This window comes from Sinocyclocheilus grahami, unplaced genomic scaffold, assembly GCF_001515645.1.
Source record: "Sinocyclocheilus grahami isolate Dianchi unplaced genomic scaffold, SAMN03320097.WGS_v1.1 scaffold629.1, whole genome shotgun sequence".
Classification (NCBI taxonomy): domain Eukaryota; kingdom Metazoa; phylum Chordata; class Actinopteri; order Cypriniformes; family Cyprinidae; genus Sinocyclocheilus; species Sinocyclocheilus grahami.
This window is the reverse complement of record NW_015505808.1, coordinates 409211-430514: the sequence shown is the minus strand read 5'-3', so window position 1 is coordinate 430514 and position 21304 is coordinate 409211. Positions and strand designations below refer to the sequence as shown.

Sequence of the window (21304 nt, the reverse complement as noted above, 5' to 3'; positions counted from 1 at the left end):
TGGTACATCATCTTTAATTTAATAGCATTAGAGCTGCTCCATTGCAGCGGCTTAGTACTGTAATCACGCGCTTTGCTGTAATAATGCAGGAAACCACTCGCTATAAATCTCCTAACTGTGATATTTTCAGAAATAGAAGTCGCGGTTTTTTTTTTCATCTGAAACGTGCTGCGATTTATTTTCTCTCATATAATGCAGAAACACTCAAGCAAGCAAAACACGCGCAACGCAGCCTATAGCGCATTTCACACAGGCTGCTAGATTCACTTTCACCAGAAAGTCGTGTATGCCTAAGGCTGAAAATAAATGACGTTTATAGTGAATGCCCCTATAAATGGTCTTATTTTTACGGTTTAGTTTTAATCCAAATGATGCGTGTGCTAAGTGAGTGAACATCAAAGATTACACAACAGAAGTGTCCGCGCTCTCTCGGTCTCTCTCTCTCCCTACCGTTCAGTTACTTGTGCATTGTTTTACTTACTTGTTTTTGACATATCTGACCGAACTACAAACTTTCCAGTGATGTCCGTGAGAAAGGTATATTCACTCGACAAGCTCGCACACTCAATCCACTCAGCGTGCTTTGCATCAGCTCACGCACATCAGCTATACAGTCAGTACTGAATGTTTAACATTATATTCATTGCATACATATACTTCGTAGTAGACATCCTTAACTCCATTCTGCTGTTCTGTTGTCTGTGTTTTTTTGTCTGAATATGGCGCTTATCACATGCTGTGTGGTATCGGCGTTTGGTATAAGGGCATTTTAACGAGTACAATTACAGGAGCTCAGTATCGGGTTTTTGACATATCTGACCGAACTACAAACTTTCCAGTGATGTCCGTGAGAAAGGTATATTCACTCGACAAGCTCGCACACTCAATCCACTCAGCGTGCTTTGCATCAGCTCACGCACATCAGCTATACAGTCAGTACTGAATGTTTAACATTATATTCATTGCATACATATACTTCGTAGTAGACATATATATATATAGTTTTTTGGAAATAAAGACAGTTTTGTACAGAATGTTGTAAAATTTAATGTAAAGATTATGTAATTTAATAAAAAATATATTTATAGAAAATACAAAAATATATTTCTAAAAATAAAAATATGGGGTACTAAAGCAGTAAAGATTAAAACTACCATCAGAAAAAAATCCTTACCATTTAGCCCTCATTATGAAATTTAAGATTAAAGTTAAAAAATCTCCCACTGACACAGTGGAATCAAATTAAAACTGCACTAAATTGCACACTGAATCTTCCTTTCATATATTTAAACCATTTACAGCTGCTTCGACAAGGCATAATGACTATATAATATATCCTCTCTGCAATGTGTATCTCGTTTTTCCCTATCATCAACAAAGGCTAATAAAAACAGTTTTAAGAAAGTGACAGAGTGGCTACTTACCTTCTCAGGTAACTGAGACTCCACCTCTTTCTTCAGTCTGCGCAAAAGGAAGGGACGTAACACCTTATGCAAACGACGAATGATAAGGATGGTCTCCTCTTCATTTAGATCCACCTAACCAACATCAATGCAATCCGTAACAGAGAGAAACCTCATTAAGCTACAGTGTAATGTGTAAAATAGCCAGGTAAATCTACAAAGGTGAAATATAATAATCTACCCTCTCTCCTGTCATTGCAAATGGAGCATTGAACCACTGCTCAAAGGTGCTGCAGCTTTTGAAGATGGTGGGCAACAGGAAGTTGAGCAGGGCCCAGAGCTCGGGCAATTTGTTCTGCAGAGGGGTTCCAGTGAGTAACAGCCTCCTAGGAGCGACGTAGTGGGTGTTCAACACCTGTGTGAGCTTACAGTGATGGTTCTTCATGCGGTGGCCCTCATCCACAATCATATACTTCCAGCGAATCTGGGAATTACGAAGCAATCAACAATTAAAGCATAAAGGAGCGGATTTTTCTACAAATGTGCTTTGCATTGGCACAAACAACTCCAAGGTCATGGGCTTACGTCCCAGGGAATGAATGAATTCATAAATAAATGCTGTTCCTTTAAACTTTCTAATCATCAAAGGATCCTGAAAAAAGCATCACGGACTCCACTAAAATATTATGCAGAAAACACAACGGCTTTCAACACAAGAAATCTAGCAGCTAATCAGCATATTAGAATGTTTTCATGACACTGAAGACTGGAGTAATGGCTGCTGAAAATTCAGCTTTTCCATCACAGGAATACATTTCATTATTAAAAAAAATATTACAATAAAAAACAGAAATAGAACATTTCACAATATTGATATTTTTACTGTGTTTCTGATCAAATAAATGCACCCTTGGTGAGCATAAAAGACTTTTATCAACAACATTAAAATACCTTACCAACCCCAAATTTTTGAACATAAGTTTATATTTAGAATGTGCCTGTAAGTTACTTTAGATAAAAGCATCTGAAAATTCATAAAAGGAAGCGTGTCTTTTACCTTGGCGAGAATGTGCTTGTCTTTGATGATGTACTCGTAGGTGGTTATAAGGACATTAAACTTCCCACTGCGAAGCTGCGGCACCAAAGACCTCCGCATTGATGGTGTGCCCTTAGACAAATTAAAACAAAACTGTTATTACCTCTTACTTTATTACTTTTATGCTTTATTACATCGTAAAATTATATTGTCCACATTAACAAATCATAGTGATCATAAAAATCAATGGCTACCTTGTAGGCAATTTTCACAATACTTGGTGCCCACTTGTCCAGCTCATTAACCCAGTTGGACAAAGTCCTGTAAAAAAGAGGAACGAAAATCAATACTGTCATTTTTATACCAGAAGCCACTGATATGGAATAAACATTTTACCACTAAAATAAGGTCATATCTCTAAATGACATGTGATGGTGTGATCGTGGAGCAGAGTGAATGATGGATGTGAGGTGAGGCGGTTTGAGGACATTTCTGGCACTTGCACAAATCAATCACAATAACTTAAGCTAAAACAGCGCTGACGGCCATTTTCACGGTGGCTTGTGACATCTCTGTCTCTGTGACATCAGTGCTAAAGCAGCCTAAATGCATGCAAGTAAGAAAATAAGATAACTTCAAATACACAAATAATGTAACAAGATGTTCTACCATCAAAGAATCCATTTAATTCAATCTCCAACCAACCAACCATGCATGATCAATATGACGACTGTTTAGTGACCTATAATGCTGTCATATGTCCCCTCTAAAACGCAACATCACAAATCACTATCATGAACCAATATGGCATTTTCAGTCATTAGAGGTCAACTGAACTGTGTGTAACAGTGTTTAGCTACTTAATGAAGCCCTTACATCGCAAATCCTCTTAGGCAGCTCAGCTCATTACACCTCTTATCACATTATTCACAGCTTGTTTGCTGGACTTACGAGAGCGGTACGATGATGAGGTACGGCCCGTTGAGCCTCTTGTGTTCCATCAAATAAGTGATAAGTGCAATAGTCTGAATGGTCTTCCCCAGTCCCATCTCATCGGCCAGAATACCATTCAGGTTGTTGTTGTACAAAGACACCATCCATTCCAGACCCTGGACCTGAACAAAAAGACTTGCGTTATACAGTGGAAATATCATATACAATCATCAGGAACAAACAATCGAGTAGACGCATGACACCGATTCTACAACTGTTCATTGAACAACATGGGACAAAAGACCCAATTGGTGTTTCACAGCCGCCGAGTGGAATCAAAGCATGAATCCTTAGTGCTCCCTGAAGTTTTCTTTAAAACACCTAAGCAATCAGGTGGGGAAGAAAAGAAAATTAGAAGAGGCCTGTTTTCTCCTTTTGAAATCCATTATTGCCCAAAGGGGATAGCAGATTCAATACAAACCACTCAATCTTTGATATTTCCCCTCTGTGTGATTTCTTTCCAAAAGCCTCTTCCATTTCTAGAGTATAATCCCTTGAAATATAATTTAAACCTGCACAGCTCTCTTCAGAGAAGATGGATTCTGAGTATAATGTATCTTTGGATGTGTCTATTTCAGAGTCTGGTTTAACATTTGCTTTACCTGGTAATGTTTGAGGGTCCCATTGATCAGTAGGGTGGACTGTTTATCCACCCTCTCTATGACCGTGTGGGCCACTCCATAGTAAGACTGGGAGCTGGTCTGTCCCGCCTGAACACTGTACTCATCATCCACATCCTGTTTAGCAGACCTGCAACACAGGGTTCAAAATTAAAAGGGACAGTTCACCCAAAAATGAAAAGTCTGTCATCACTTACTCACCCTCATGTTGTTCTAAACCCAAAAGACTTTTGTTCATCTTCAAAAAACTGAAGATATGTTTAATATTCTCTCATAATTGATGCCCAGCCATTAGAAGTTCAAGCAACAAAAATATTCAAGCATCAAAAAAGCAAGTACGTTTATTTGATGTGCTCTATTGTATGTGCATTGACCAATGATTATATATGAATAAACGCCTAAAATAAATGTTCACGTATAGCAATCATGTCTCTACACCTGGATTAAACCGCTTGATTTATATGGATTTCTTTTACATAACTATTTGAAGCATAAAAAAAATTTGGTTGCATGGACTTTAAAGGGATCAACAAAAATGATTAAAGAATATTAAAAATATAATTTGTGTTCTGAAGATGAACGGAAATCTAATGAGTGAAAAACGACATGAGAGTGAGTAAATGATGACAGTATTAATTTGTGGGTGTACTATCGCTTTAACATACTGTATTACCACACTGGCCAATGGCAGCTGAATTGCGAAAATGTACCAGCCATAAAAAGTGTATTTCCTGTCATGTAACTCAATTTTATTCTGTTTTTATGAAAATTATTATTATTATTGTCTATTATACTTGCAACAAGTAAGGTAAAACCGCAGATTTCACTAAAATGTTTTGTCTGTCTAATATGTAAAATAAATACATTAAAACTGGATGCACGGCACTTTAGAAATATACAATACACATGTAGTCTCTGGCCACTGTAAATCCACTGGTCGGCATGGTGCTATGAATGCAAGGTCATGGGTTCAATGCTCAGGGAACACACATACTGATAAAATGCATAGAATGCAATTTAACATTGGATTTCCAGTGTCTGCTGAATTCATTAATGTAAATGAGCAGGACTGAATTGTTTCAACAGGTTCTGGAAACAATCCATAAAGATTACTGTCAATGTTGACATGATCTACAACTCCATCAATGGGGCTCTCCTTTGTTGAAAATTGGTGGACGTGTTCATTGAGCCAGCGTGAAATGACACATGCCTTGTTGTTCTACAGAAAACACCAAAACAAAGCAGAAAATTCATGCAGACTATGAGATCAGAGGCTGTGCTGACTGGCAGCAATACGCAAGTAGGCTGTGCCATTCAAACGAAGCTGTTTGTATGAAGACATTTCCATCAGCCTGATCCACTGACACAAGACAGAAGGGATCTATGGATTTATGTTGTGAAACCTGATGTGCTGTTCTGTTGCTATAGCCCATTCAGTTCAAGGCTGAACGTGTTGTGCATTCAGACATTCTCTCCTGCACAGCACTGTTGTAATGTTTGGCTATTTCTGTTCCTTCATCTTCCTGACAGCTTGAACCAGTCTGCCCATTCTCCTCCGACTTCTCTCATTGACAAGGAATTTTCCCCCCGCAGAACTGCCCACTCACTGGGTGCTTTTTAGTTTTCACACCACTCTCTAGAAACTCTAGAGACTGTTATGTGTGAAAGTCCCAGGAGATCAGCAGCTCCCGAGACACTGTAACCCCATCTGGCCCCCACAATCACTTCACGGTCTAAGAGTGAATGTGTAGCTAATGAAGTGCCCATTGAGGGTATTCAGAAGAAAACTTCCATTTTATTCAGATTTGAGATTAATTGTGTCAACTTAAAAATACATACATTATATATAAGTTTTTGTTAGAATTTTGAATTAGATTTTTATTTTATTTAATGTAAATTTTAGTTAAAGTTTTAGTAATTTTGGTGTGTCATTATTAGTTTTTTTGGTTTATTAATTTATTTTATTTCAAGAAACGAAAACTGTTTTTTAATGGTTTTAGTTTTAGTTAACTATAATAAACCTGCTTTGAATCATCTCAAATCATGACCAGAGAAATATCAGCCTAAGTGCTGCTGTCATTAAAGTAAAAGAGGGACATAGCAAATACTTAAATATATATTGAATTTCCATGTTTCTTTCAAATTGTTCAACTGATAATAAGAATTTGCAATGAAAATAAAAATGTATAAAATTGGAAAATTGCAAAATAGAAGCATTTTCACAAGTGGTCTTTTGAACCCCACTGTACATAATATATATATTGTCCAGCAAAGTGCAACCTCCAGCAAAGGCAGATGCATTGCTGACAGAAGTAAGAAAAGAAGAACACAAAACCGCTATCAACACCCAAATCATGCTGTCTTACTTTTCCTGCACTCCAGCTCAACAGGGTATTTTTTGCTTTGAAGTGAGAACAGGCAACATACTCTATGATGTGCTTGGCTGCTGTTTCAGATACTTCATCACTGTTGGGATCGATGACTTTCTTTTCTTCCGATTCAGCTCTGGAGACCACCTCTTCATCATCCTAAAAGGGAGTATTAGAGAATTTTGCTCATTTAATGCACAGTGATTGCTCGACTTACACAATATAGGATAATACGCTAAAACAGAAAGGAGCTATTAAGGCAGATGCTGAAAGGCTTATGGGAGATGCTTTATGGATGCAGAGAAAAGGATAATAATGTGTGTAAGTTTGTGTACTTATGTATGACTCACTCCACACCAAGGAGCTGTCAATGCTTAATGAGTAGAAATAAGAGGACACTCACCTCCTCTTCAAATTCCGAGCCACTCTCTTCGCTGTCTGACCGTGGAGCAACTTCATATCTGTTTTAAAGGGCATAATGCACTAGTAAACACTCAAAGCCATAGCTCAAAGCTTTTTCCCCTACAGTTAAATTAAAATATGCTACAAAGGATGCTTGCACAAAGCTGTAGTCTCTGTCAAATAGGTCATTTTCATTTCAAGCAGACATTAATATTATAATTTTTTTTTTAATTTACAGTTAATATTAATGTAGTGAATATGTTTTTGCTAAACAGTGTTTTTGTTAGGTTGACAGTTTTGTAGTATGCAATTTGATTTTTTTTTTTCTTAGCAGAAGCTTTATGATGATATAGAGGTGCAGTAATTTCAACTCAAATTATATTTTATGTCCCTGTATTTTTTTTATTTGGTGAGTAGCAGAATAGCGCCTTTTTTCAGTGACCAAAATTTTTGTGCATCTCTTTCCTTCAGTGCATTTCAGTTCATCCATCAATTCACATGGCTCACCGCAGCTTCACAGCTCACTTACGAGTGATATGCAAGAAATGTTTTCAATTACCAGACACACAGAGGATGCAATGTAAGGACAGCTTACCCAGGGTTCATCTCGAGCCAGGCCTCTAACTGACTGGACTTGGGGGCATCTGTCCCCTGTAGCACTTTCCCCGTCTCTGTCTGAATGACTTTGACTGGCAGCTCACTCATCTGACTGTTCTCATCTATGAGCTGCTCGAATAAGTAAACATAAATGCAAGCTTTCTGTGACAGGCTGTGTTAGATTAGGTTTGCCAGAGTGAGTTTACCAGAAGGACACACATTGGTCGGTTATTTACATTTCTGCTCTCATTTTCATAGCAATTTACTTACCTCTCCATCAGGCCCGATGGCTCCCATTCCTTCAGCATCCCCAGTTTCCTTCTAAAGGTTAAACATGAAAGAAAGAAATAAGCATCGAGTGTTCGATGATTGTAGACTTCACTGATTGAACTTGAGATTTATGCAAACCACAGTGGGATAAACTGTAAGCAACTGAACCAAATGAAGCGTGTCTAAAGTAAACGTATAGTTTACGATCAAACTTGAGCATGAGTGATTTTATGGTTTCTTTTCCATAGTTATGTCGCCTCACACCTTCTTCTTCTTTCTCTTCCTCTTCTTCTCCTTGGCAGCCTGAGCAGCCCTGTGCTCATAGACAAGCTCAGTCAGGTTGGCCACGTATTCATCTGTCTGTTGAAGAAGGTAGGCCAGGCGCTTGTCCTTCTTTTGATCAATTAGCTTCCTGTAACCTTCTTCATCCTCAGCCTAGGGAAAACAGATGGAGAGCCTGTGAGAATCTTTAGGGAACATCTCTTCTCTAAGAGCTGTAAAAGGATTCTGTTTTTGTCTCCTCCATATGTATAATTTTTGTCAGTAAATATATATAGATTTTTATTTTTTTAATTAACATTCTTTAACATTTCATTCAAAAAGTACACCATACTGGTTCACGGTTTGAGTCAGATCTGACACATATGAGTAAGTCATGATTCAGTCTAATGACTCTGGGATTGATTCAGAATGATTCACCAATCCGTTAATTAAATCTTTAAAATAATTAATTAAAAAGAATTAATTAATGATCAAGAGAAGGAAATTGAGTGATTTGTCACCAACTGAGTGATTTGTTCAAGAACTGGACAGTACAATGTGCTGTATGCTAATTTTTGAATGAAGTTAGTAAAGACAATAAAACTAAGTTTTATATATTATGCTGGAAACAGTGCACCTTACCATCAGTCTCCTCATCCTCTCTTTCTCGATTCTTTCCGTCTCCTTCTTCTGCTCTCTCTCGGTGTTGGTGTGCCATGTGGCGATGGCTTTAGACAGCTTTTGGATTTTTCCAGAGATGGACCTGTGATATTCCTTGAAATCTTTAGCATGCTGCAGAATGCTGTTGAGATACTCCTACAACAAGAAACAGAAAACAAAGAATGAATCAAAAAGCAAAGTCCAGAGTTTGGGGTCAGCAAGATTTAATGTTTTTAAACAACGTCTCTTATGCTAACCAAGGCTGTATTTACAGTATTTAATAAAAAAATAGGTAATATTGGGAAAAAATATTACAATTTAAAAGAACTGTGGTGGCAAAGCTGTATGTTCAGCAGCCATAACTCCAGTCTTCAGTGTAACATGATCCTTCAGAAATTATACTAAAATGCTGATTTGTTTCTCTAGAAACATTTCTTATTATCAGCGCTTCAACAGTTGATACATTTGTTTTTCAGAATGCTTTGATGGATGAAAAGTTCAAAAGAACAGCATTTATTAACATTACAAAAGTATTCTTTTGTAGAGCACCAGTGTACATGCTAGTCAGGGTTTCTAATCATAATTTAGTTGTGCATTTCCAAACTCTCTCTTGACGCTAAGAATAAAACTGCTTGCTGCTTTTAGACTTTATGCAAATGCCCCCTTCGCATATTAAATGAAAAACATTCTGTGCTCAGACCTGCGCCATACTAGAAAAACGTCCTCTTAGCAAACACTGCCTTTACATGCGATAGGTTCATAAAATAATCAAATGTGCTGCACAAACTGTCAGAATGAAATACATAGACATCTTAAAGAAATTTCAGCCACTGGTTTCTAATGCTAGGAACTCTCAGAAGGTCAGGTAGAGCATTAGGTATTACACAGTCAGGAAGAGCACTTTTCTATGCTTTTAGTCTCCATACTTGTTCTGATGTTTAAGAATAACAGCACACACGTCCCCTTATTGCCTCACTGTGACTGTGCAGGCCAGGGAAATCTGATTCCTTATAATATGACCCCTCTAAAAAGCATCTTCATCAGTTAGTCGATATAACAGCACATGAATTGTGTATATGAGCATTTTTGCTGTGAGAGCTTGTCTAGTATTTTTGTCAGTATAGTGAGTTTGTTCAGTCCATTGAGTTATATAAAATAAAAACAGATACAAATTAAATTAAATTAAACTGATACATTCATTGATCACCTGGTGTTTCTGTCTGCGCTTCCTTTCCTGCTCGATCTTCTGCTGCTTCTCTAGTTTCTCTGTCATGCGTGCCTCTCTCAGCGTCTGTCTCTTGCTGCGCTTGTAGGCTTTGGAGTTCAGGGCCGTCTCTAGAGTTGTGTCTCGGCGCATGCAGGCTACAACATCTAGCCTCAGCTGAATGAGAAAAAAAATCAATCATAGTCATCTGTAGCAAATTACTATGTTGCATTAAGCTAATGAGCTTCATCAAATGATAATCATATTCTGATGCATTTCACACATATTTTGCTCATAACTGTTGCTAAATACAGCAGAACAAGGCTGTGAATTGTGAGGAGACCGTATGCTATGAATACAACAAGGGCTCCCTCTAATGGTGAGTTCCACAGTACAGTGTACTGTGTATCACAGTCAACACATATGTGACCCTGGACCACAAAACCAGTCTTAAGTGGCTTGGGTATATTATAGCAATAGCCAAAAAAACATTGTATGGGTCAAAATTATAGATTTTCCTTTTATGCCAAAAATCATTAGGATATTAAGTAAAGATCATGTTCCATGAAGATATTTTGTAAATTTCCTACCGTAAATATATCAAAATTTAATTTTTGATTAGTAATATGCATTGCTAAGAACTTCATTTGGACAACTTTAAAGGCGATTTTCTCAGTATATTGATTTGTGTTTGCACCCTCAGATTACAGATATTCAAATAGTTGCATCTCGGCCAAATATTGTCATATTCTAACAAACAATACATCAATAGAAAGCTTATTTGTTTAGCTTTCAGATGATGTATAAATCACAATTTCAAAAAATTGACCCTTATGACTGGTTTTGTGGTCCAGGGTCACATATGGCTTTTTGGCTAGATTTAAAGCAAAGAAAAGAGCACTTTTAGATAGAACCAAGGTAATAATAGATGGCACTCCTGGAGGTAGGAAAACAAAGTTCTTTATGAATCGCAGATTGCTTGTAATAAAGACTTAAATGTAAAAGAAAAGGCAAGAGAGCTGACTGTTTCTATCAGTGGTACGTTTTAATTTAGAATGTTTGTGATAACATAAGAAAAGTAGTTTCAATGTTTTGTCATTTGCTTGAGTATCTTAATATATAAATCTAGAAGTAAAACGCATTGAATAATGCGTCACTTATAAATATTGCGTAAACGTGAACACGTTCAAAGATCGTATAACTGCACTGTGTAAAAAGACAATCACAAAGCTGATAAAGCATTTTCAGCAACAACGTTTGGATTTGGATAAACGTTGGATTTCAAAATAATGGATAAATGCTGTGTTTGTGGTAAACAGCCGTGGATCAGTAGCGGACTGCAAACGCCTGTGTGAAAGCACAATGAGTCTGTGCTGCTTTTGCACCACATACGAACCGCATATGGGTTCCATATGCACTGCAAACGGAGTATGTGTGAACCTGGCGTGAATTAAACATTCATAGCAACTTTGGACACCATCACAATCCACATTATGTTAATAGGACAAAGCTTAATGGAACCCTCAAATCAAAAATATGCATGTGCAATTTTTACTTGGCTCATTGAAAATTATTTAATTTATTGTAAAGCAATGCCAATGAGTGATTTTCATTAGAAGTGTCTCTCAATTTATGACTGTAATAAATAACTGGAAATATGCTTTTATGAAAATTTTATAAATTATGTGCACCAGCAAAAGTGAAAATTATTTGAGCACTTAACATTATCATTACTATTATTATTGACATTTATTAGTAATTTATTTTTTGTTTTAATGATGCATAAAAGTGTCAATAGTTTTAAACACTTTTATACCATTTTCAAGGAAAGTTCTAATTTAGTTAATCTAAAAATGTCATGGTGTAACCATCAGTAAAAAGTAATATTTTCATGAAAACAAAATTGTTTTAAAATATATTTTTAAAGGTAAAACATTTTTTAACAAATTACATGAAATATTATTTCATAAATATCATTAAGAGTTGCAACACATGACATTAATAAGCAGTGGAGAAGACTAAAGTTCAATCTAAATAAATATTACTTAATACAAATTTTTTTTTCAACAATTATTTTAAATTACAATTTTAATACAGAAATTATAAAACATAGTTAATCTAAAAATGTCATGGTGTAACCATCAGTAAAAAGTAATATTTTCATGAAAACAAAATTGTTTTAAAATATATTTTTAAAGGTAAAACATTTTTTAACAAATTACATGAAATATTATTTCATAAATATCATTAAGAGTTGACATTACATTAATAAGCAGTGGAGAAGATTAAAGTTCAATCTAAATAAATATTATTAATACAATTTTAAAATATATTTTTAAAGGTAAAACATTTTTTAACAAATTACATGAAATATTATTTCATAAATATCATTAAGAGTTGCAACACATGACATTAATAAGCAGTGGAGAAGACTAAAGTTCAATCTAAATAAATATTACTTAATACAAATTTTTTTTTCAACAATTATTTTAAATTACAATTTTAATACAGAAATTATAAAACATGATCATCATCACTAAAGAGGTGTACTCAATTTTTTCATAAATAGAAAATACAAAAATGTCATAATCCCACCTGCCGCTGGAAGTTAAGCAGTCTTAAGGCCTTCAGCTCCACAGTAGCTTTAGTCCGCAGATCAGGTGGCAGTGACCCTGGCAGATTCTCCAGCTCCTGAATTCTGTGAGCAATCCTGGCCTGAAGACTTTGAACACAAATGAGAAAGACAGGTGTACTGAATCCTATCACAAACTGTTTTTTTAATGCTTGTTTTTAAGAAGAAAGAAAGTTTTAAAAAGTTAAAGCAAAAACTGTTAATCAAGCACAGATTACCAGATTTTTGTAGAATAGAGATGTCTCGCAATGTAAACTTTTTAGGCAATAACAATTTCTAGTAACTTTAGAGTTCTCTATAAATCACCTGCAAGATCTGAACCTTTCACTTGGTAAAAAATAGATAGTACAGACTGTAAAAATGTATGTCTTGGTGACTTCAGGGTACATCAAACAATCAACACATTTCTGTTGTTTCAGACAGTGCAAGCCAGTGCAATCAACCAAGTTCTGAGGAACTTTCAGAAACCTTAGAGTGTTCCTCACCCTCCTCTAACATTCATTACAGCTCACAATCCCCCCCACCCCCCAAACAACAACAATAGTTCTGCTGATATTTTACAGACAGAAGAGCAATGGAAGGTAGGCAGACATTTTAATGTCTCACCTCCCCTAAGCTGGTCTGATCTCACACAATTTAATGTTGTTCTGAACCACATTTTGCAACATACTGTACATCTTGAGTATCACAATATGTTTTTTTTCCATCACCTCTGCCAAGAAACAGTGCTTGAATAATAGAGTTAATAACTGAGAATTTATTACATTTGCATTTCAGCTACAAAGCTAAAGGCAAAATATTCCTACAAAGTAAATATAAGCAGTTCATTTTCGGGTTAGATTCCCTTGGTATGCATCCACATTTGGAAGATGTCTTGTATAATGTATAAACACACTGTCTTTTAATTGGAGTGTTAAAGTCAGGGGACAAACACATTGTAAGTGTACCTCAGGAAACATCATAAAATAAAAAATGCAATTCATGACCCCTTTATACCAGTGCAGATTTATTAGTGTTGATTTAGTTGAATTTAATTATTCATTACATACCGGTATTCCCTCTCTTGCAAGAGTTCGACAGGGTCCAGACCCTGAGGCTTCTGAATTGGTGTGATGCGATTCTGTTTCTGCTGAAGCTGGATGATAAGGGAGGGCTGGCCTGGTCCTGGTGGTGGCTGAGGTTGGGGTTGGGAGGTGAGGGAGGTGTAGGGCACAGGTTGTGTGCCAGTGGGGGCCAGCGGGGGAGCTGGAGAGGGTCTGCCACTGGGAGCTGGGACCGACAACTTCTGTTGAGCACCGGGGGTCTCTGAGCCTTGACCTGAAAATAAAGGAAATGCTCTTTGTGAACGTCTTGTGAGATTTATCAGAATGTCATGTCTGTCAAAGAAATGCTCCTGAATGCAAAAAAGCATTAAGCTTCCAGTCATCCATAATGCTGTTGTCAGTACAATCAATATTAATCATAATCATAATGTGCCATTATGAAACAACATAAGTAATCTCATTTATATTTCAGAAGCCCATTGTCATTAGGATTTTTGATCGTACTCGAAGAGTTCATCAAAGCTGCTGTTGATGGGTTTAAGAGTTCAAAGCACAGTGTGAACTGATGGCCACCTCTGATCTGAAAAATCTTTACAAGGACTCATATGACCTGCTTCAAGCCAAGTTCAATGCCTTTAAAGAAACTTCATAAAGGGCATGCAATCCTTAAATGATAACATAAACACAAGAAATGATACAAGAGCATGTTCAGAAGAAAAATAAAGTTTCTGGATTTCTGGCTGGATACAATCAATCAGTTGCTGAACCTGCCATGAGAGCATTCAATGTCCCTAATCATTTCATATTGTGAAAAAAAATGCAGTGAAAATGCCAATTGACCTGAGGTGGTGCTTATTATCTTCCACAAGTACAGCCAATAAGCAGTGCATCAGAATTAAACCAGGCTGACTCACCAATCAAGTTCACTTGAAAAGAATGATCTTTAATTTGTGTGAACTTCAGTGACTTTTCCATGCAGATCTAGCAATCAGTGAAAAAATGTTCTGTCATTTGAAAGCATATTTATTAGCCAGGGGATTTAACCTCTGTAAGGTTGCCTCTTGGCATTTGTTTAAAAGTGATTTTCAAAGTTTAACTCATATGGAGCATTTTGACCATGTTTATGTGCACAAGAATATTATATATAAATATGAATTTGCTCATATTTCAGCAGTATCTGGAGCAAATAGAAAACAACACTTCATTACAAACAAACATCAAAAGAAATTAACAAATCAATATACAGATGGATAAAAAGCACTGCAAAAGTCTCGTTTTCAGGAAGGTTACTGGCTTACATTCACAATTCATCTTTGAGTCGACATAAATGTTGACATAAATAGTACATGTTCAGTATACAGAAATATTCCAATAGCATGTTAATGTCTTTTTCAGGCTTAACCAGAATATGTACCCTTGAACTGGAAGACAGGCTGCACAAAAGCATCTGTGACTAGAAGACTGTGTTTGAAATTTCATATTTTCTGTCGAATATGTCATTTGATCTAGTGTTGGTTGGGTCAGCACACATGTAAACAGGCCCCTCAGCTATCACCAGTGTTGTTATTGTAAACAAACTATTTTCATTAATTTAAAAAAATCTGAAATAAAATAAAATAAAATATAAATATTAGACGAAAATGTAAAATTGACCATCTGGTCTGACACGCTGGGGTAGGCTCCAGCATCTCCATGGCCTTTCAGAGCATAGGTTTGGAGAATGGATGTATAGAGAAAAAAAAATAAACTAAAATTAGAAATGTTGCCTTGGCAACTAACTGAAAAAGAAAAAAAAAAGAAGAAAAGTTGAAGTACTACAATTATTGAAATTAAATCTGAAATAAAAATAAATTAAAAATAAAACATAATATTAAAAAAAAACTATTAAAAATAACAAAAGAACATAACAAAATTACTAAAACTTAAACTAAAGTTAAAATGAAAATATAGAAATAAAACCTAATTCAATGTATTTCCAAGAACTAAAATAGTACATAAATAATTCTAAAATTATTCAGTTGATGGCCATAAATTGCATTTTGCTTCACTGTGCCATTAGGTGGAATGTAGAGATGCAACTGCTTAAGAATAAATACATCCCACACTCACCTTCAGGCCAAGGTTTTGGCCCAGAGCTCTGGGTATGAGTCTGCATTGCTGGAGAGGGACATGGGCCCGTTGCAGGCCCTCCATGAGTCATTGGCATACCTAGCGAAACGGCACAAGATTAAATAATAATTAAGAAAATTGCATTAAAAGTATTCCTTACAAGGTGACGGATTTTGTATAGAATATCATAAGTTGCAATCAGCCTTAAAACATCATAAAAATACAAACACAAGAAAAAAACTGCACAACTGTAATTTGGACTGCACAAGGACTTGGACTTACTGACTAACACCGAAAATGACCATAAGTATAATCACCTAGAGGTCTGTTGTAGGGGCCAGTGTTGACGGGCTGCTGCTGCATGGTGGGGAGGCTCCTCTTGCCCTGCACCGCTAACTGCAGATTCTCAGGCAGAGGCTGACCCCGGCCCAGGATCTTGTATGCCAGGATCTGAGCCCTGAGTTGCTGTAGCTGAACTGTTCTGTCATTTGAAAGCATATTTATTAGCCAGGGGATTTAACCTCTGTAAGGTTGCCTCTTGGCATTTGTTTAAAAGTAATTTTCAAAGTTTAACTCATATGGAGCATTTTGACCATGTTTATGTGCACAAGAATATTATATATAAATATGAATTTGCTCATATTTCAGCAGTATCTGGAGCAAATAGAAAACAACACTTCATTACAAACAAACATCAAAAGAAATTAACAAATCAATATACAGATGGATAAAAAGCACTGCAAAAGTCTCGTTTTCAGGAAGGTTACTGGCTTACATTCACAATTCATCTTTGAGTCGACATAAATGTTGACATAAATAGTACATGTTCAGTATACAGAAATATTCCAATAGCATGTTAATGTCTTTTTCAGGCTTAACCAGAATATGTACCCTTGAACTGGAAGACAGGCTGCACAAAAGCATCTGTGACTAGAAGACTGTGTTTGAAATTTCATATTTTCTGTCGAATATGTCATTTGATCTAGTGTTGGTTGGGTCAGCACACATGTAAACAGGCCCCTCAGCTATCACCAGTGTTGTTATTGTAAACAAACTATTTTCATTAATTTAAAAAAATCTGAAATAAAATAAAATAAAATATAAATATTAGACGAAAATGTAAAATTGACCATCTGGTCTGACACGCTGGGGTAGGCTCCAGCATCTCCATGGCCTTTCAGAGCATAGGTTTGGAGAATGGATGTATAGAGAAAAAAAAATAAACTAAAATTAGAAATGTTGCCTTGGCAACTAACTGAAAAAGAAAAAAAAAAGAAGAAAAGTTGAAGTACTACAATTATTGAAATTAAATCTGAAATAAAAATAAATTAAAAATAAAACATAATATAAAAAAAAACTATTAAAAATAACAAAAGAACATAACAAAATTACTAAAACTTAAACTAAAGTTAAAATGAAAATATAGAAATAAAACCTAATTCAATGTATTTCCAAGAACTAAAATAGTACATAAATAATTCTAAAATTATTCAGTTGATGGCCATAAATTGCATTTTGCTTCACTGTGCCATTAGGTGGAATGTAGAGATGCAACTGCTTAAGAATAAATACATCCCACACTCACCTTCAGGCCAAGGTTTTGGCCCAGAGCTCTGGGTATGAGTCTGCATTGCTGGAGAGGGACATGGGCCCGTTGCAGGCCCTCCATGAGTCATTGGCATACCTAGCGAAACGGCACAAGATTGAATAATAATTAAGAAAATTGCATTAAAAGTATTCCTTACAAGGTGACGGATTTTGTATAGAATATCATAAGTTGCAATCAGTCTTAAAACATCATAAAAATACAAACACAAGAAAAAAACTGCACAACTGTAATTTGGACTGCACAAGGACTTGGACTTACTGACTAACACCGAAAATGACCATAAGTATAATCACCTAGAGGTCTGTTGTAGGGGCCAGTGTTGACGGGCTGCTGCTGCATGGTGGGGAGGCTCCTCTTGCCCTGCACCGCTAACTGCAGATTCTCAGGCAGAGGCTGACCCCGGCCCAGGATCTTGTATGCCAGGATCTGAGCCCTGAGTTGCTGTAGCTGAACTGGGCTGAAGGCAGACTGACCCCTGGCTTGCTGTACCATCCCCTGTGGATCCATGGGCATCATGGGTGACTGACCCTGAGACATTTGTGGTGGGGTCGGCCCTCCTCCTGACATAGGGCTAGGCACATGCTCTGGCACCTGGCCCATTGGCGAGGGATGAGGGGACATGTAGCCTAAGAAGCACAAGCAGAAAAGATTTATAAAGTTTATTGGTGTCAAAGGTGTCATTTAAAAGTGCACTCCTTTATTAATCGCTGCCACACAAAAATTCTTTTATTTTTCTGTTGTTATTTATTATTATTATTTTTCTGTTGTTATTTATTATTATTATTTTTCGGACTTTCTTTTTGAAAGTCACTTCTGTGTGAGCTGTGCTTCATGCATCTCTACGTGATTGACAATGGTTTCTTTGCTTTTTTGCCCACTAAATATTGCTGAAATTTCATTAACCACTGACCTCACGTTTACACCGTGTCTACACCGGATGCGAAAGCTGTGCCTTGTGGACACAGCTTAAGGTTGTCTACACTGAATGCGACCGTTGCAAACCATTTGTACCTTGTGTCAGTACGTGATAAATAGAACGAGGCATCAGTTTACTGTCGGGCATTTGTCATGTCGCACCACATCCAGTGTAGACAGCGTCACTGATTATAATGGGTTCTACTGTCTTTTGTCGCATTGTGCCGCTCATGTCCAGTGTAGACACTGTGTTAGGCTACCATCAACAATTCAATAAACTTTTAAACTATATTTCCGTTAAACAGTCCATTTATGTTAATTGCAGAACCTTTAATTATGAACATTTATAGATATATTTAGGACTGTAAAAGGTACATATCAGAGAATAGTTTGAGTGAAGGAAGTAAAGTACAAAGATATTAGCTATTAGCATATGAGGATAATTAGTGTAACATAAAGACAGCCGCAAAGATAAGTGCACCAATTTTTTTTTAAATAAACACTGTCAGATAATCACCTTAATTACCTCTGAGGCCAATGTAGACTTACCTCCTTCAATGGCAGAAGAACAAGAGCCTCTTTTGGTGAACTGAACTATAGTTATGGTTAAAATAATAACCGCTGAGTGCTTTGTTATTATATTGTAGCCTATATGTAATTGTACCTTGACTGTGTTGATCCATAGGGCTCTGTGGAGGACCCATGCCACTGTGCAGGGATCTCATGCCCACCCCCTTCATTTGTCCATAGTGCATATCCTCTCCCATCCCCTTCTCATGCATTCCCTCCATAGGCTGAACAGAGGCAGGAGATTAGTCATACATGCTGCTGGCAACTTCAAACATACTGTTTGAAAATGAACCTACAACAGGGCTTTTTCAATTATTTATATGCATTTTTCTGTTTTGCATTTACTGGACAACTATTGATGAATTTTAATATAATCAATCCCAAAAGCCATCCTCTACCTTATGCATTGGGTGGATGTCCTGTGAATAGTCTCCAGCCCCTTGGCCCTGCATAGCATGCGGGACACTTGGGGGCCCTGGACTGGGGCCCATCATGCTGTGTACAGAGCCAGGAGAGGGGCCGGGTCCAGGGCTGGGCCCTAGGATGGGCCCCGGAGACAGGCCAGCACCTGGTGAGGGACCAGCATGGGGTATCCCAACTGGTGGTTCATTGGGGGTGGACATCTATCGACTGAGAATCTGTGGAAAGGAGGGACAAAAACTTGAACCTACTGTTAATGATAAGAGTCTCACTATTGTCCAAAATACCAAACATTGTTTGACATCCCAAATGACTACATTTTTCATTTGCTAAATAAAATATAAAGCAAAATAATAAAAAGTTAATTATATTTAAAGTCAATCATATTTTATGAAAAAGCCACTATCAATTACATCTATATTTATATATTATATACATAATTATATTCTATAATAATGTGGCAAGTTGCTACATTGTTTTTTTTTTAAAGCTACAGTTAGGCTAATAATTTAAATTAAATTCTGATTATTAATATATGAAACTATGCACAACATTTGTCATCTTTTATAATAAAACGGCAGTAAGCCAAGAGAGGCCGTGCATTACAGTCTCTTATGTCTTATTGCATCATTATATATAAATAACCTGAAACCAAGTTCTATCATAATAAGGAAAAGTATCCTGTATTGTAATATTTCAGGAACCACATTTTTGAGTAATGAATGTCTTTTTCCTGCCCTGGAAAACAGAATTTTAAAGTTTCCTGAATTTGACATGTTTTCCATGACTGTGGGAACCCTGACACTTAAACAATTTTGATTAAATAAGTTACATTTATATCTTAATTTTACTCTATTATTATCATTGAAGACGATGTGTTGCAGGTATTGCGAAGAAGAACACTCGCCCGCTCACATAAAAGAAACAGAGACGCCTGAAATAGAGTCGATTCAAATGAACGCAAACTCTTCCAGCGTTATTTGCATAACAATGAGCCGCGCTGATCTCTGACACGCCCACCCGAGCAGCGTTTCTGGAAATCACAAGACGCCAACAATGACGGTAAGGGGTTAAAAATTAAATAAAATTAAAAATAAATCAATAACATGCACGGGGTCAGATAATGGTAATGGTACTCTTTTATCACGTGAAGGCACGTTAACATTTAATTACACACTCTTTTGAAAATGACAGTAATTATTCGTATCTATGAACGCTTTGAGGTCATTCAGGCAAAACTATCCAAACGGAAAAACCAGGAATAAACAATTAATCCATTGTGAAATGCACAAATGCGCTCGGGCAGGCCTATGCTTACTGTCCAAAGCAGAGTGATGAAAACTTTAAAAAGCAACCAATAATTAGGAGTGGTCAATATTATAAGAAACCTGCTTCTTTATAAACAGAATAATTGCACATATAGCTCGGCGCAGGGGTGTAATTTGGAGAGAGTTGCTCTGATCATGGCTTCCTCGACCTGCTGTCATGACCGTCTCCCCCTCTCACGCCATTGCAGTTTCCTGAAATCTCAAACTTTCTGGGACCTTCCCACCACATCGCACTACCAATGCACATTTCTAACAGCCGTTCATTTTCCTGGCATTACAAACAGTTTCGCATTCTTAGAGAAGCAGTTTATTCACCTGCATTTATGTTGTCAAAGTTAAATTCAAGCACGCAGTAAAGCCCCGTCTCAGATAATTGAGCAGCAGCTCGCTAACCGTCTGTACAGTTATGTTAGCATGCTAGCCCGCGACAATTTATCTGTAAAAATGCCCCTAACAAAATGCTGCCCACTGACATATATACATCAGTAGAAATGTCCAAGCAAAGAGTATTTAAACTCAATTACCTTCTGCGAGGTAAACAACACAAATAAGAGGTCTAGCACATTATTTCAGCTTCAAAAATATGACTGCCATATGTTGGTCCCCCTCCCCCTCTGTTTTGCTGACAAGTTGAAGTTCGCGTTTTTTAGTGTTTTGACATTTCTGATTCGTTGAGAGCGCCGGAAATACAGTCGTCTCTGTCGTGTAATTGGCTGAGTAACACATCGATCACCTCGTGGTATGTTTAGGGGCGGGGCTTTTCAAGCACACTTTCGCTTCACAGCGCCGAAGGTGCTGGAATTCTCGCCTGTCCGCCGGGGCGTTTAGGGACACTAGCTGCAAAATGATCGTGTTTTCACTCG

At 36.8% G+C, this 21304-nt stretch overlaps 1 protein-coding gene across 6 annotated transcripts in view; it reads right to left on the bottom strand.

Annotated features, from left to right (window-relative positions):
- Nucleotides 1-21053, bottom strand: part of LOC107558033 (probable global transcription activator SNF2L2) — a 52867-nt gene extending 31814 nt beyond the window's left edge. For 2 of the 6 annotated variants that reach the window (XM_016241634.1, XM_016241638.1), the window contains exons 1-21: nt 20966-21053; nt 19092-19331; nt 18788-18917; nt 17635-17834; nt 15917-16049; nt 15600-15698; nt 13497-13764; nt 12411-12537; nt 9819-9992; nt 8594-8767; nt 7955-8125; nt 7691-7741; nt 7419-7549; nt 6825-6882; nt 6480-6580; nt 4035-4182; nt 3391-3554; nt 2694-2760; nt 2461-2571; nt 1645-1887; nt 1425-1538 (exon numbers count right to left, since the gene is read on the bottom strand). In XM_016241634.1, coding sequence (XP_016097120.1) covers nt 1425-1538; nt 1645-1887; nt 2461-2571; nt 2694-2760; nt 3391-3554; nt 4035-4182; nt 6480-6580; nt 6825-6882; nt 7419-7549; nt 7691-7741; nt 7955-8125; nt 8594-8767; nt 9819-9992; nt 12411-12537; nt 13497-13764; nt 15600-15698; nt 15917-16049; nt 17635-17834; nt 18788-18917; nt 19092-19316 — 2889 coding nt within the window. In that variant the 5' untranslated portion in view covers nt 19317-19331; nt 20966-21053. The other 4 variants (XM_016241637.1, XM_016241640.1, XM_016241635.1 and 1 more) reach the window with 3 other exon arrangements.
- Nucleotides 21054-21304: the final 251 nt, after the last annotated feature.